The sequence below is a fragment of the Pinus tabuliformis genome, chromosome 1_2 (assembly GCF_031772625.1).
Source record: "Pinus tabuliformis cultivar Carrire ecotype Pingquan chromosome 1_2, CPIR1, whole genome shotgun sequence".
NCBI classification, from domain to species: Eukaryota; Viridiplantae; Streptophyta; class Pinopsida; order Pinales; family Pinaceae; genus Pinus; species Pinus tabuliformis.
This window is the reverse complement of record NC_142298.1, coordinates 338,486,549-338,503,555: the sequence shown is the minus strand read 5'-3', so window position 1 is coordinate 338,503,555 and position 17,007 is coordinate 338,486,549. Positions and strand designations below refer to the sequence as shown.

At 38.5% G+C, this 17,007-nt stretch overlaps 1 protein-coding gene across 1 annotated transcript in view; it reads right to left on the bottom strand.

The window, feature by feature from the left end:
- Positions 1-17,007, bottom strand: part of LOC149205763 (pyruvate dehydrogenase E1 component subunit alpha, mitochondrial-like) — a 56,326-nt gene that overhangs the window by 13,346 nt on the left and 25,973 nt on the right. Inside the window, exon 3 of the mRNA XM_089395150.1 lies at positions 13,044-13,121. Coding sequence (XP_089251276.1) covers positions 13,044-13,121 — 78 coding nt within the window. The remainder of the gene's footprint in view (positions 1-13,043; positions 13,122-17,007) is intronic.

Sequence of the window (17,007 nt, the reverse complement as noted above, 5' to 3'; positions counted from 1 at the left end):
TTTGAGATATCTAGTATTTCTTCTGGTGTCACTGAATTTGGCTTCAATGTAACATCTTGGAGTGTTAAATTCTTCTTCATGTAGGAAAATGTTAAAAACTTCTTTTTCATATTTAAGATGAAGGAACCTAGGGTTTCCATCCATGGCAATCCCAGAATAATGTCACCTTGATCATTCCATAGGGATTGAACAAAGAATTGTGATATAAATGTATATTCTCCAATGTTTAACCATAAATCAGTTATTTCGTATTGTTTTTTTGTCCAAGAAGTCCAATTTTTCGATTATATTTAATTCAGGAATCACTAATCGGTTCGCAACTTTAGGGTTTATAAAATTTTTACTTTCAGCGGGAGAGATAGAAATAGTAACGCCTTTTCCTGCGACAGTTCCCTTAATTTTAAAAAGAACCTTAGCTTATCTAGGTAAGGTTTCTAAAAATCTTCCTTCTTTTGTTTCTAGATTAGACCCCATTTTCCTTTGTTAAGATGAACTTAAGTTGCCTTTATCTTTTATTAAATGATCCCTTTACTCCTCAAGTTTGATATCCTTAAATAATTTTATTATTTCTTTTATAAGAATATAATAAAGTAGTTTAAAATTACCTTCACAATTCTCGACTCTCTTTATTTAATGTTTCTTCTCCTTAGAACATAATTCGTCTCCTTGCTTCAGATCAGTGCCCCTTTTAACCATATTAACATACGCTTTTAATAACTTTTTACTTCTTTGTAACTCAATATATATACATACATATATATATATATATATATATATATATATATATATATAATATAAGAGTCACTCCACTTAATATATGAGTCACAATTTTCATATATTTCACTTAATATACTACTTCCTTTGTTAAGATGAGCTTAAGTTGCCTTTATCTTTTATTAAATGATCCCCTTACTCCTCAAGTTTGATATCCTTAAATAATTTTATTATTCTTTTTATAAGAATATAATAAGGTAGTTTAAAATTACCTTCACAATTCTCAACTCTCTTTATTTAATGTTTCTTCTCCTTAGAATATAGTTTGTCTCCTTGCTTCGGATTAGCGCCCCTTTTAACCTTATTAACATACGCTTTTAATAATTTTTTACTTCTTTGTAACTCAATATATATATTTATAAATTCCAATATATAGATAATATAAGAGTCACAATTTTGATTATTTTAGGGACTATTAAGGAAAAATGAGTAACTATTCCACAAGAACTTACAATAGAACAAGTTATTGCAAAAGCAATTCCTCTTCAAGATAACACTAAATACCTCCCATAACAAAGTGCATGGCTTGGAGAGAACGATGGCGCAACTTCACCCGATATGATGCAATACCAATTTTTCCTAGGGTTTGCTATTCTGCAGCTTCAGTTTGTGAACTCTACCATCATGCACCCTTCTGGCAGCTAACCTGGGTTTCTTCGCTCTCCTCAATTTCGTCACCCTACCTAGCATCTGGCAAGGGAACTTTCACCAGCATCACGAGCTGTTGGCAGGTCAACGGAAATGGAGGTAAACCTGGTTGACTATATGGACGACCCGTATGCTTCGATGCCCATCTAGACCACAACACCCCCTCCACTGTCGGATGTGTCGTTGTCTGCGCCCTCAGACTCTCTTGTCGGTTACCCTAGGGCTGTTACTACACCTATTCCAACAAACCCTAGCTCCTCACGTCCGAATGTTTCCTTACCTGATGCCTCACTTCCCTAGTCAAATTCAGATTATCTTCCCCCTTCTCCGACATCCCTACAATTCATGGCTACCTGCCTTGATACCACCACCCCCTCTTACCCATCAGGTTATTCCTCTACTCCCTCTGCTACTGCACCCCCACACTTTTCATCCTCTGCACCGGTTACAATCCCCCCGGATCATCTCTTTGGGCCTCTCCCTCTTCAGCCGAACTCCCAGTGTTTTGTACCCGGCCCTCCCTCTTCCGGATTTTTTGAAGGCACACCCATTAACTTCGCTCACTGTGACACTAACCCTAGGGCTGAGGATCTGGACCCCCCTCCTGAGCCCTCTTCGGTCCCCCAGGCTAACAAGAAATCCAAATCGGTGAAGAAGTCTAAGTGTGTCAAGGAAAAGAACAAAGACGTCTCTCTCTGCTTTGGTGAAGGGATTCAGATGGGGGATGCGATGGATACCACGGACCGAGTACTGGTGGGGATGGTACAAGGTCGATCCTACTCTGCAGTCAGGCTTCGACAATGGATCACTAAAATCTGGGGACAAATACTCACCGAATTGCCATCCGTTTCCACTCTTGCGCGTGGTTGGTTTGCCCTTCGATTCATCATGCTAATTACACTTCGTATGTGCTCTCAAAATATTGGCACATAGAGCTAACCCTCATCCTGCTCAAGCGATGTAGTCCCTTGTTCGATCCTGAGAGGGAGCAATTGGGAGTTGGTCCACTTTGGGTGAGGCTTCCTCGGTTGTCACTTCACTTCTGGTCCAAAGACATTTTTCAAGCGCATCGGCAATGCATTAGGAAACTACCTGGATCATGACAAACCCCTTATTATCTCCAGCAATATGTCCTTGGCCCGCATATTGGTTCACCTTGACACAAGAGAAGGGTTGGAGGAACAGATAACCCTTCATTGGAAGCACTTCACTTGCATTCAAATCCTTGATTACGAAGGGTTGCCTTTCAGGTGCCGAAGATGTCATAAGGTAGGGCATTTATATAAGGAATGCCCATTAGTGAACCATGTTCCCCCCTGGAGGAAGCGACTGAAGGATTGGTGGACAAGCAAGGTTCACATGTACAGAGGACACCCACTACTTTTGGTAATTTGGCTCAAGTAAAGGTTCAGGGGAAGAAGTGTGGCACCACTCCGGTCCGTCCACCCTCACCTCCTCTTACCAGATCCCGGGTGGCGACCGTTGTTGCGCTCTCATTGGGTAACCCTCTCCTCTGTTTTATTGTTAATTCAATTGCTATATCTGAGTCTTTGTTGTTATACACTTCTTCACTTTGCACCTCTACATCTGCATCTGCATCATCTCCCTTGTCTTGCCCCCTGATTCACCCCCCCTATTTTTTCAAATACGCCCCCCTTGTTCCTAGACCCCCCTCTATATGCTTCTCTGTCGGGGGCATCAGACTCCTCTAGACCTACCCACTCCTACAATCTTCGTTCCTTGGATAGATCCTCTGTCAAGGACTCTTGTGGTATTGGGATCATACCCTCCCTTAAGCCCCCTAAATCTGCTCGGGGTCGTCACTCTACCATTTCCAAAGCCATCCATCAAGTTGGTATTGATGTTGCGGAAGGTTGACAACTCGCTATTGATTGGGTTCTTAGAGCACAAAGCACCCATTCTTCTTCTCCCCCATGAAGTGGTTATCCCTTAATTGTCGAGGGTTGGCTAGTCCCGCTAAAAAACTAGCCTTCAGGAGACTTATGGAAGCTGAAAGGGTGGATGTTCTCTTCCTTCAAGAAACCCTAGGTCTTATTGACCTAGTTATACCTGTATTGGAATCTCTGGTACCTAGATGGCACTTCCATGCCCTAGATGTTCGTGGGCGATCTGGGGGTATTGCCTTTGGTTTTAACCCTAGGACGGTTAGACTATCAAATGTTTGGGGCAGGTATGGCTTCATTGGTGCAGATATTTTCTCATCTGATTTGGGCTTGGAGCTTCGTCTGATAAATGTGTATGGCCCCTATCACAACTGAGTTGCTTTTTGGGATCACTTGCTCAACTCAGCTCTTTTACAAGCTGAAAACATCATTATGGGTGGTGACCTCAACTTTTCCATTGGACACACTGAATCATGGGGACACAATGCCTAGATTGACCCCTTATCTGATACTTTGGAGGCTCTACTAGAGGATCATCGGTTTATTGATATTCCCATGGCGCGACTTCAACCTACCTGGAGGAACAAAAGGACTGGTGAGGCAATGTTGGCTTGAAGATTGGACTGTTTCCTTATTAAGGAGAGGCTCATTGGCATTCTCCATAATTACAGGCAATGGGTAGGATCGAGGGGCTTATCAGATCACTCTCCTATTTATCTTGAGATCAGCAGACAAGATCGCAAACCAAAATCTCCATTCAAATTCAATGCCACTTGGCTAAAGGACCCTGACTACACCCGCTTAGTCTCGAAGTTTTGGAAGGCTCACCCTCCAAGTTCAAGCCAATCAATCTCAAAAGGTTTCTCTAACAACCTTCTTAAACTCAAACAATTATCCATTGGTTGGGGTCATAACAAGCGACAGCAAGATGACATCAAGCCCCACCCCATCGAGATCGAGATCACTAGTCTAGAGGATGAAAATGGGAGGGGCGTTTTATCTGTTGATGCCAAGACCCATCTCATCAACTTGGACACTGAACGGGACAAAATATTAAAGGACAGAGAAGAAACATGGAGACTATGAAGCAGAGCTATTTGGTTGAAAGAAGGAGATGACAATACAAAATTCTACCACCAATATGCTAACGGGCGTCGAGCGATCAACACCATCTGGCAGATGACCAATGAGGAAGGCCAAAGAGTACACTCCTTCCATCACTTAGCATCTCTCGGCTCATCTCACTTTAAAAATATTTACAAGGCCCCTCGGGAAGTAACTTTGGCAGAAATCATTACGGTGGCTGGCCTTTTTCCTTGCTTTGTTGATCAGGAGGCAGTTGAGGATCTCCTCAAGCCAGTTACGATGGGGGAGCTAGACAATACTTTAAAATGGTTTAAGAAGGACAAGAGTCCTGGTCCCGGTGGCTGGCCGGTCGAGTTTTACTTGGCTTTCTTTGACATTCTGGGGGAAGATCTGCTCCAAATCATTGAAGATTGTCGCACCAGTGGTCAGATGTATGAGGTTTTCAATTCTACCTTCATATCCCTCATTCTGAAATCTGATTGCCATGAATCTTTCAACGAATTTCAACCTATCTCTCTCTGCAACTGCATCTATAAGATCATTGCCAATCGACTTAAGCCCATTCTCTCTACACATATCTCCCCAGAACAATTTGCCTTTCTTAACAATCGACAAATACATGATGCCATTGGTACTGCACAAGAAGTTTTACACTCCATCAAAATTAAGAAATTGAAAGGCATGATCCTTAAGATTGATCTTGCAAAGGCTTTTGATCACACAAGTTGGCTTTACCTGAGAATGCTATTAACCCATTTGGGATTCCCTCTGGAATTTGTCAATTGGATCATGTGTTACATCACTAAGGTATCTTTTAGTGTACTCATCAATGGATCTGCCTCCCCCTTTTTTCATGCAGAGAGGGATCTTCGACAGGGTTGTCCCCTCTCCCCTCTCCTGTTCCTACTAATTATGGAAGGCCTAAGCCGACTCATTACAGAAGAGCGCAGACTGGGACATCTCCAGGGTATTAAGATCACCAACAATTGTATCTTAACGCATTTACTTTTTGTAGATGATGTTTTAATTTTTCTCAATGGGGCATTGGTGATCTATCAATCTTTCAATCTATTATGCATTTATTTTGTTTTTCTACTGGTATGGAGTGTAATGCCCAAAAATCTACTATTACATCTTCTAGATGCTCACCTCATGAGATCCAATTCACTCTCCATAGATTTCCTTACTCTCTCCTATCTTTGGATGATGGTTTGAAGTATCTTAAGTTTCGACTTAAACCCCTTCATTACAATATTGTTGATTGGACTTGGATAGTAGCCAAGATTGAAAGAATACTAAACATTTGGCATCACAAATACCTCTCCAGAGTTGGACGATTGGTTCTAATTAAATATGTATTGGAAGCGACTCCGGTTTACTGGTTGTCCATGGCTTGGATCCCAAAAGGCATTCTCTCGCAGATCCCACAGTTGTATTGTACATTTTTATGAAAAGGGAGACAAGATGGTCACATTTATGCATGTGTTCATTGGGATTTGCTTGCACTTCCAAAGAAATGGGGTGGCTGAGGACTAAAAAACCTCAAGTCCTTCTCCAAAACACTCGCAGCCAAAATGGGTTGGCAGATTCTCACGGCACAAAGCTTATGAGTGAGTTTGTTCATCAAAAATACATCTAGCCCCTTCGCACACTTGAGTGGATTCGGCTCCCTTCTTGGAACAGGACAAGAATATCATCCGTATGGAGAGTTGCATTAAACTCTATATCATATGTTCGATATGGACTGGCTTGGAGGATTAGGTCAGGCTCCTCAATACGTGTGGGTATGCATCCATGGTCCGGCAGTGGTAATGCCTTTAGACTACCACCTGAACTCATCCATTATTTATCTAATGTTGGTATTATCTATCTTGATCAAATAGCAGACCCAAAAAACACTAATATTTTTTCTCAGGCTTGGAAATTGGCATTACAACTTGGCATACCTGACATTTGGCACCTAGACTGGCTCAGTTATACTAATGCTCTTACTGAATCACATGTCAAGATTCTTGCAGGTGAAGATGAACTAATTTGGGCACATACTAAGCATGGTCATTACACTCCCAAGGATGGCTACCTTGTTAGATACTCTACACATAAGCCACCAATCTCTTACTAGTGGAGCTTATTATGGAAATTGAAAGCTCCTCCTCGTACCAGACTCTTCATGTGGATTGTTCTTCGCCACAAAGCTCCCATGGGTGAAGCGATTTTTCCATGGTCATACTTGGTGTAGTTTATGTCGACAAGCCTCTGAATCCATTGAGCATCTCTTCCTACACTGTCCCACCATCTGGATTTTTGGGCCCTAATTCTCTCCTCTCTCTCTCCATCACCTTCAGATGGCAGGGAAATACCATCCTTGACGCCTGGCAATCTTTGGTGGTCATTGGCTCAGCCTCACAAAGCTAGAAATCTCCTATTACTGGTCTGCAGGGGCTATCTAGCTAACTCAAAACAAATACATATTCAGTGATATTATGCCTCACTAGAAACAGGCTTCTGCTCGGGTCTTGTCCATTTATTCCAATATACCTGAGGATGATAGACCTACCCCCCATCGATCCATTACCCTTGAAGTCATTGACAAAAGCATTCCATGGGCCTATTTCGATGGATCTGCCCAGGCTCAGGGCTGTGGTGGGGGAGTTTTATTACACCTATCAGAGAATCATTTCTTCAAAATTCAGATGGGTTTGGGCAATGGAACCAATAACTTTGCAGAATTGCTCACACTCAGACATCTTTTGCAATTTTCTTTAGAAAAAGAGTGTAGGCACCTACAAGTTTTTGGTGACTCCAAGATTATCATAAATTGGTTCAACATCTTATCTATTTGCCATGCACACACACTCAGGCACATATTGGATGATGCACTGCTTTCAAGGGCCCAAATTGACTCCATTGTTTTGTTGGGTTGTGTTATATTCTTTCAACGACTAGCTACCCTAGTTAACCTTCGCCCCCCCTTCATTGTGTTGATTGCACAGGGGGGCGGCAACCCCCCCTGTCCAAGGGGTTTAAGGGGGGTGGCAACCCCCCCTGTCCAAGGGGTTTGAGGGGGGCGAGTAGCCCCCCTCTACAGGGTTCGGGGCAGCACCCCAGGGAAAACTTTTTGGGACCCTATATTAGGTGGGACAAACCTACCTTTGGTTTTGGGCACGATGGTTTTTTGGTCCATGGTAATGGATGCTTCAGCATGTATATATATGTATTGTAACATTGAAATGAACATAATGAAAAATCAATCTGGTAGTCCCGATTTTGGGATCCAAGGAAAATCTCTGTGTATATGTGTTTTATGTGTTAAGCTCTCGCATTGTTTATTTTCTGTGTTTTAAAATTCGTATGTAGGTAATTTCTGTACGGGGTTAAAACCTACATGTTTGTCATCATATCTACAGGGAGTGCAACCAGATTTCCAACCAGCTATCGAAGGAGGTTGTGGTCTGACCTCAGGGTTTATGGATGATACAAGAGCAGAAGGATAGGGACCACTATCACTACTATCATCATCCATACATCAATCACAGAATATAGGGGCCCAAGAGGGCCTATTTACATGAGTTTTGAGCTACTGCCAATTCATATTTCACTGAACAGTTTTATGTATATATTTTATTTTTGATATGTAATTATGCACATATTATCAGTATACCCTACAGAGTTTTTTGTACATGAACATCTTAATGGTAGTTCGCCACAACATACAGCATATGCTTCTTCAAGCATCTACAACATGTAATTTTCAAATATTAATGGAAATTACAATTTTTCCTTGGGGAAAAAGTAGAGTCACAATTTTCATATATTTCACTTAATATACTTCTCAACTTAACGAATGGTCTTTTTTTAAAATATACCATGGCAATTTAAAGTCTTTGATAATTAATGGTCACGACTTAAACAAAGAGTAGTGACGTTTAATGGACTTGTACAACAATGATTTGTTTAATGGATTCATGCAGGAATGACGGCAGCAAATGTAGCAGAAAACAGGAAAAATTCGAGGTGGTACAACAGTGACAAGCTAACGCAGATCGATGGCTTGGAACAATGGTGGCACAAGGATTTGTCGGCCAAGTTTCGGAACAAAACGTAGAACTGGCAGAAAAAATTTTGAGTGAATTCGTAGGTTAGCAACGAAGGGAGTCAACGTGGGGGTAGAAACAGATGAGAGTGATGTTGATCGTGCAGTGGGATGCAGCAAACTGTCGTGGGGGTTGTGGAGGCAACGGACGACGGATAGCGGTGGTTTGATGGCGTGCACTAGGGTTGACAGCAGTGGTGGTTGTCTGTCTGATGGAAGCAGCAATTGGACACTATCTGGTCGGTGGCGGGTATTGTTGTGGCTCCCTTGGTCGAGTGCAGCGAAAGATTGGTCGCTCTGGTGCAAGTGGTCTACGGCAATGGCGTAGACGGTTGTTGTGGCAGTCGTCATGCAATTGGATAGATGGTTGTTGGATGGCAGTGCTAAATACAGATTGGTCGCAAGACAACTTTATTTTTCTTATTTATAATTTATTAACTTTTTTTAATTTATTTTTTTCTTTGATTTTAAAAAAATCTTTTAATATATATATACTCCTTTTTTATATATATCGACTTTCTTTAATTCTTTTTTCTTTTATTCATTTATTTATTTTTCCAATTAATATTTTTTTATACAACTTTCTTTTTTTCTTTGTTTTCTATTTTTTTATTCTATTTTTATTTTTATTTTATTTTTTTCTTCTTTAAAAAATGACCAAGGGTCTTTGACGAACTCGGCAACAAAAAAACTCCAAAAGTGTAGTGAAACGCTTCAATCTTGATAGCAAGAATGTTGACAAAACCTTGATGGCCAAGGGCCAGTATCGGAGAGCGTGGTTCTGTGTGTGGAGTGGCTAGAGGATCGAACTTCTCTGATACCAAATGAAGCGAACAAAGTTCGTTCTTCACGTTAAATACTCTAGAAGACTTGAATATAAAGATCTCCATTGAGATACAAGAATACATATATTAAAATGTATGAGTAAGAATGACTATACAATTGAGATTGAGGGTCCTGTATATTGCCAAATAAGTACCCTTTCACAAACAATCATGTTTGTAGAGAAATGCCTCTTTGTTTAGCTAACTATTACTAATTTACATATTATTATGTTTATTATTTATTATCTTTATTTATTACTTTTACATAATTATATTCATAACACGCTAGAATTGGTTTTTGCTTTCGCACTATCAAATCTGCATATGCGAAGACTCAAACAAGCTTTTCTGCCCACAGTTGATGCAGATCCGTTCCATCACCTTACAGATCAGGATGTTAATCTATAGAATCCTTCATTACATGGCGCTTCCATGACTCTTTTGACGGGTCTGGTTCAAATGTTTTATAAAATGCCAATCTCAGGAGTTGTGGCTTTTTGCCTCAACACCAAATTGTTCGAGGGCAGGGATGCTAGGTTTATCTCATACCCATGGCTCCCAGGCCCTTTTCTTCTTGCAGATTGGGTTGAGGAACAGACTGGAAAACCAGATCCGGCAAGCTTCACGTCAGATCTGGAGCCAGATCAAGCTTTGATAATGCCCTTCCAAATATTCGCAAGGTCCCCTCCCGGAAAATCATTTTTCATTGATGTTCAGGATGTGGATATAGTAAAGGATATGAAAACAAAAGTACAAAATTGTTTGGGTTTTCCAACAACGTTTCCAAGTTTGATCTATGAAGGAAAGCTTTTACAAGACAACTTTTGTATGCAAGAAATTAGAATATAAAGTCACTCGTAACTCAACCATTATTATAAACCTGAGATTGTAGGGTGGAAGTTTAGGAGCAGGAGGGTCTTCCAATAACTCAAAGGGTCCAACTTCTTTCAAGGATGCGGTAAAAGGAATGGATGAAACACATATCAAATCTGATCAACTTCCACTATCCCCAGCCCCTATATTGTGGAACAAATTAAACAGGTGTCAGATTTGACAGTAAACCTACCAAAGGTCAATGAACTCTATTATGATTTCCACTAAAGAGCAATCATATGCAAATTTAATGATTTCTGGCCCAAGACAGAGGACCTATATCAATGGATCTTCTCCACTTGGACTGAAAACTGTGATATTCATCTATGCTCTAGAGGTTTTTTTATTGTAAAATTTGATACAGCAAAAGATTTAGAATATGTTTTAAAAGAAGGACCATGGTTTTGGGGTAGTGCGGTCTTTTTATAACCCTATGGTTCTCGGGTTTTGATGCTAACTCCATGGTGATTTCCAAAATGTCGGTGTGGGTCAGATTACATAATCTCCCTTTGCATTTCTGGAATTACAAAGTGTTAGAAGGAATCAACAAATCTTTGGGGAAATTCCTAAAGGTAGACTCGAGTAGAGTGTTAAAAGGAATCTTCACCTTTGTCAGGATATGTGTAGAAGTAGACCTCAGTAAAGGTTTACCAGATCATATTATTCTAATTCATAATAATATGCAGTGGTCCCAGTCTCTAGATTTTGAAAACACGGCATTTGGATGTCATATTTGCCTTCAAACTGGACACTTGCAAAACTCGTGTCCTCGGACCAAAAAAGACCCCAAAAGAAAAAAGAGACAAGTCCAAAAGCCAAAGGGATGGCAGTTCTCAGGTTCACATGATATCACAGCAGAAGAGGAAGAAATCCCAGTGAATGCTACAAATATTGTTGAACAAAACTCCCAAGAAATCATAAAGAAGAGGTGGGCGAAGCAGGTAGGTCCAATGGTTCAAACATCCAAAGCAAGAACAGAATCATCTCTCCAGCAACAAACCAAAAAGACTGTATCTGAAAGAGAGACAAACGGTACAAAAAGAAATCATGCATCAGAGAGTTTGGACTCTGGTAAAGAATTTTTTGTAAATGTAACAGAAAATCAAATGGCTATTGTATCTTCCACTCCCAACTTTGGCAGTTGGCGAAAAGTGGAGAAAAAGAAAGGTAGGAAAGAGTAGTGCTTTTTTTCTTCTTTATTTTCTTCCTTTGTACCAGGTAAGGCTGGTCTGATCGAATGCTTTTAAGCATCTGCAAAATGTAATTTTGTTCTTTTGAATAAAATTGTGATTTAAAAACAACATATATTAAGAATATTGTATATTAACTTCTATTTATATAAAATAAATACTTAATAAATAATAAAATTTTAATACATTTAATATTTTATATAAATTATATTATATATCAAGTAGACCTTATATTATTAAAACAGAAAGTATCGATATTTTATTTTTTTTCTAAGTAACGCTAAATCTATTAATAAAAACAGTAAAAGTATAACGAGGCTCCGGCCTCTGCGGTGCTGAACAGAGTTATGTCATGATTAGTCAGTGAAAACTGAAACAGGACTGCCCACCGAGGAATCGATATAACATAACTTACTATATATTTATCATTTAAAATATATTAGTTCTGTTTTTTCAAATTTTTAAAATATTTTTGAATACATATTATTGCTGCTCCCAACTTGTCACTTCATACAAATTTGGGCAAAACTCCCAATGCTCCCTTGTCTTGGAAACCATGTAAGATGGTAGCATACGACCGTATAGACAGGAACTTTCAAAACTTTTTTTAAACTGCCCTTTCATTATTGTTATTAAAAAGGTCACATGGCCTGTGTTCATGCCCATTTTTGGCAACAATAATCCAAAAAAATATGCTAGTGCAGATAAATGATTAAATTAATAAATTCACCATTATGTTCTTCAAAAAACTTAAGCATATCCACTTAAATTTCATAGCAGAATATACTTTTAATGACCTTTTTTCTCTCACTATTCTAATATAAGATAATTATATTTTCAATGATAAGGGAATTATATTTTAAATAGCATATTAAATTCTCTTATATTAGAACATATCAAATGAATCAGATTTGTCACAATAGAATTCCATGAATGTAGTGAATTTAATAGCCAATGCTTGACATTCAGAGAATTTTGAATTTTCCAAAACTTCAGGAATTTAAGGCAATTAAATTTCAGATTTATGGCAATTAAACTCAGAATTAAGAGCAGATTATACTTTTAATGGACCCCTTTTGTCTTAAAATTCTAATATAAGATAATTATATTTTTCAATGGTCAGAGAATTATATTATAAATAGAATAATAAAATTCCCTTATATTAGAATTTAGCATATGAATCAGATTTGTGACAACTAAATTTGATGAATCCAGGGAATTAAATCACCAATGATTGAGATTCAGAGAATTTTGATGTTTTCAAAACTTGAAGCAGAATGTGGTAACTATGATTATTCATAATCTAGTTGTTTTAGTTTCTAAGTCATGGGCCCATCCATGCATAATCTAAAACAGAGAGTATTTTAACAACCGAACCCCAAGTAAGAAGTTTTGGTTTCTGGCAATAAAGAACACTATGACCAACTCACCAGGTTAAAAAAATAAATAAATAAAAGAGACTATGAACAGTTTTCTTCTGGAAGCATATGCCACCACTTGACAATTTTATTGCAGCAAGAATTTATCCTGTGAACTAGGAACGGGAACAGTTAAAATAGTATTAATAATTTAATTCCGATATTTGAGTATCAATAAAGTATCTTCTTTGCTGTTTATAAAAAATTGAACTAAAAGCTACACAATTACTTACAATGGGCCCATTCTTTAGTGCATGCTCCTTGGCAAATTTGCAAGCTTGCTTCACGGCAAATACATCCATACCATCAACCTGGTAAGACCAAAAATAAACCCAGGAAGCGTTATTTGCATTATATACTTTAAAAAAATCAAAACAATAAAATTCCCGTGTAATCAAAATATGCTATAAGACCAAAACTAGTATCAGCGTGTCCTTTAATTTTGTTCTATACATCTCAGCTAAATTGAATTAGTAAAAATGCCCATGCAATCATAATAGATTATGATAATGCATGCAAACATGTTAGTATAGAAACTGCCCGTGCAATCATGATGATAATAGGTTATAATGATGCATGCAACATTGCAAACAGCATGTTAGTTCAGGGACAACTTAAGATTCTTTGTAAAGTTACAAACATATCCATAAAATGAAGAAAGAAAATAAGATTTTAGAGCATATCCCAACCAGGACCAAATCATCGGAACTGATCGGCAAAAGTTTGGCCACATAAAATTTAATGATCCATTACTCTGCTTTATATTCATCTTATCACTAGCTTAGTCAACATTGATTGGGGTAAATTACATTATTCAGCAATGCTGAGTTGGACCAATGCTAAAGTAGGTTAAAAACTTCCCAGAAGTTATCACTGCATGAAATTGTTCAATCCTTAAATTATGTCACAACCATGTTTTCAATTGACCTAAGAGAGTTTGAAATTTTAGTGTAGAAACTATCCATTCAAGTTGAAAGGAATCAAATAATACACTATTAAGATGATTGATAAGTTATGGTGAATTCCATCACTACCTCAGCACAATAACTTTATTGGTACGAATTTCAAAAGATAGGTCTGTGGTCAGTTTTCTATCCATTGTAGCATGCAAAAGATAATTGTTCCCTATTTCTCTCCACTTTCCGCAGAAAGAGACAACTGCAGTCATGCAAATTTTTCAAGTTTCCTTGTACTTGAATTTCAGAAGCATAGGCATCCCTTTTATTCTATATGTCAGGGAGCTTACCATCTTATTGAGCAAATCTCAAATATGTGGGAATCTTTATAAATAAATAAAAAATCTTGAAAAAAAAGCTTCCTCTGCCTATTAATGAGATCAATCTGTAAAAAAAAATCAAAAGGAGGGGAGTGCCCAAGCAGCCACACAAGCAGAGAAAAATGCAACATAAGCATGGGCTGGTGATAACCAAAACACACAAGGGTCAAATTCAAAAAATGGGCTGGTTTCAGTCAAAACACCTACACGCTATCAAAGTGCTCAACCTCCACGATATGAAAACCAAAACATCATAAAACAACGAACAGTAAACATTAATCTCAACTGCCCTGGGGGCAGGGGCTGGTCGTTATCATCTAGGGCTGGGCATCATCCAATAATTGCAAGCCAGCCTCCACAGACTACATGTCCCATCCAAGTAAAAAATGCTTTGTCCACATGCCAGGGTGGGCCCACAAAGATGTTGTGCCCACACTCACAATGCTCGTGAACCAATCCATCAACCCAAAGTCAACGTCTGCTTGCTAAAGAACCCATGGAAGCAGGTCGGAGGAAGCATGATCACGAGCAAGGATTGGATCAGGAGGCACATAGCTCATAATACAAGGGGCCTCATGCAAATAGCCTAGAGCCACTATATGTGTTCCATCTCCAAGTGTATGTAGCCTAGCTGCCTAACTGCACCTCAATCTATAAGGGTAAGCTGGCACAAATTAGATTGCCACCACACCAAGACTAGCCTAATGTGGCAACAAAGTTAAATAAACCATTATTCCTCTTTTTCCATATCCAAAATGAAACTTCAACCCCACTAAGCAAATAAAAAGAATGGAAATTGAAGGCCCAGGACATCCAATCACCAAGAAAGGCAACCCATCAAGATAAGGAGGCAGAGAGGTGTTGTTGGCATAGAGACTTCACCCATGCCTATGTAGGTTTGGCTAATAGGAAAAACCAAAACAAATGCCTCAGGGTTTTAGGACATTTGCAATGAAGACACTACAACGTATGAATTCCCAAGTAAATTAGTATTTCATCTAATGGGAGCCCCCCAAAACCAAGACACTAAGCAAAAATGCCTTTCTAGGTTCTAATACAAAATTCTATTGAAAATAGTACCAAGGAGAGGTGTTACTAGGCTTTTATCCCTTTTAACCTTAGTGAGCACATTAATGGACTTTTGTCTCAATGACATTTATGAGTTAAATTAATGTGATGGGTGAAAAAAATATTTAGAAGTGTTGTACCGTGTACTTTTTCTAATATTAAAGTCACTTGTACTTTATAAAGTGACTTTGTGTGTAAAGTACATAGTGTACTTTTCTAATATTAATATGAATTGAAAATCACTTTATTAAAAAAATAGAAAAGTTATACAACTTGGAAAAACTAAAAGTACTACGAGACTTTTAAGTGATGGGGCCAATGTATGAGGGGGGTCATTTGGGAGAATTGATCTCAACCACACATCTTGAAATTTGGAGATTAAATCTCAACCATTGGATCCTAGGTTTAGGGATTCAATCTTTTCCAAGGAGACAAAAGAGAGAAAAGGGATCTCATTCTTCACTTCACACTTGAGAGAGCATGAGGAGAAAACCTCAAGGAAAAACTGCAACAGAGAAAGGAGGGCTTGAATTCCAAGGAGGAGAGTTGAGCTAGGGCACAATTTTCTAGGAGAAAGAGGCATCACAGAAATCGAGAAACAGCAGCTCAAATTTCAAGGAGAGGCTGCACAAAAATCGAGAAACGCAGCAGCAAACTCACAGCACAAATTTCGAGGCAGCGAGCACGAATTTCAAGGAAGTTCGCAGCACTGTTCAGGCCCGAAATTCAAGACCTGACTTTTGGGACTGCTGCTACAGGCAGCATGAATTTCGAGGTCTGCAGTGGTCTTCTGGCATGAAAATCAAGGCACAGCAGTCACTCTTCTGCACAGAAATCGAGCAGCAGTTGGCACTGATTTCGAGGCAGAATTTGGGCACTAAATTCAAAGAGCTGAGCTGTGAGAAAATGCAGAAATTTTGGGCATGAGATTTTGTGAAAATCTGAAAATTACAGTGGGCACAAATTTCCAGAAATTTGCATTTAATGCTATAGCTGAAAAGGGAAATAAGTATTGTGTTTATTTTAATTTCTCAAGCAATTAAAATCACCCTTTGAAGACCGGTTTTCCCCAAGAGGTTGTGGGGTTTTTTTTCCAAGGTCAACTTGACCAAAAATAAGTGTCTCATGTGTGATGCTTGTTGAAATTTTGTATCAACTACCAGCTGATAGGAAGGTGAAAAATAGCAGTGTTGTGAACATCGTGATGTTTTAAAAAAACCACGATTTTTCAAGTTAACGATTTTATCAGCGGATGTTATTGGCGATTTTTTTATTTTCAAAAAATCATGAAAAAATCACGATCCGATCAGTAAAAATCGTCGGGGCGGAAAACAATGAACCTTTAAAGCTAAATTCGTTTTTTTTTGCTCATTTTGCAGACAAAGGGAAAAAGTGAGAGCTAAAGAGGCAGAGAACTCATCTACAAGGGCAAGAGAAGAGAAAAGTGAAGGAATTTAGCATCTCAAGCAAAAAAAAAAATCAAGTTTGGACCAAGTTTTTTCAACAGAGCATGGTTTTCAGTTATGGGCATCAAATTTGGTTTTTTTTTTTTCTTGTTTTTCCTTGGCTTTCTATCACCCATTTATTTTCCATGATTTTTGTTTGGATTCGAGTGTGTTTTTTTTTGTCATTTTTGTTGCATTTAGTGGAAAGAGTTTTTTTTGGTCAAAAATGCAAAATCTTGATTGTTAGTTTTATTTGTTTAATTTCCTCTTGTGCCCTAGTTTTTTTCCATCATTTGTGGTTGTGTTTGAATCTGTATTTTTTGCCATTATTGTTGCATTAAGTTGAGAGTTTTTTGGTCAAAAATTCAAAATGTTGTATGTAAATTTTAATTTCATTTGTTTAACTTG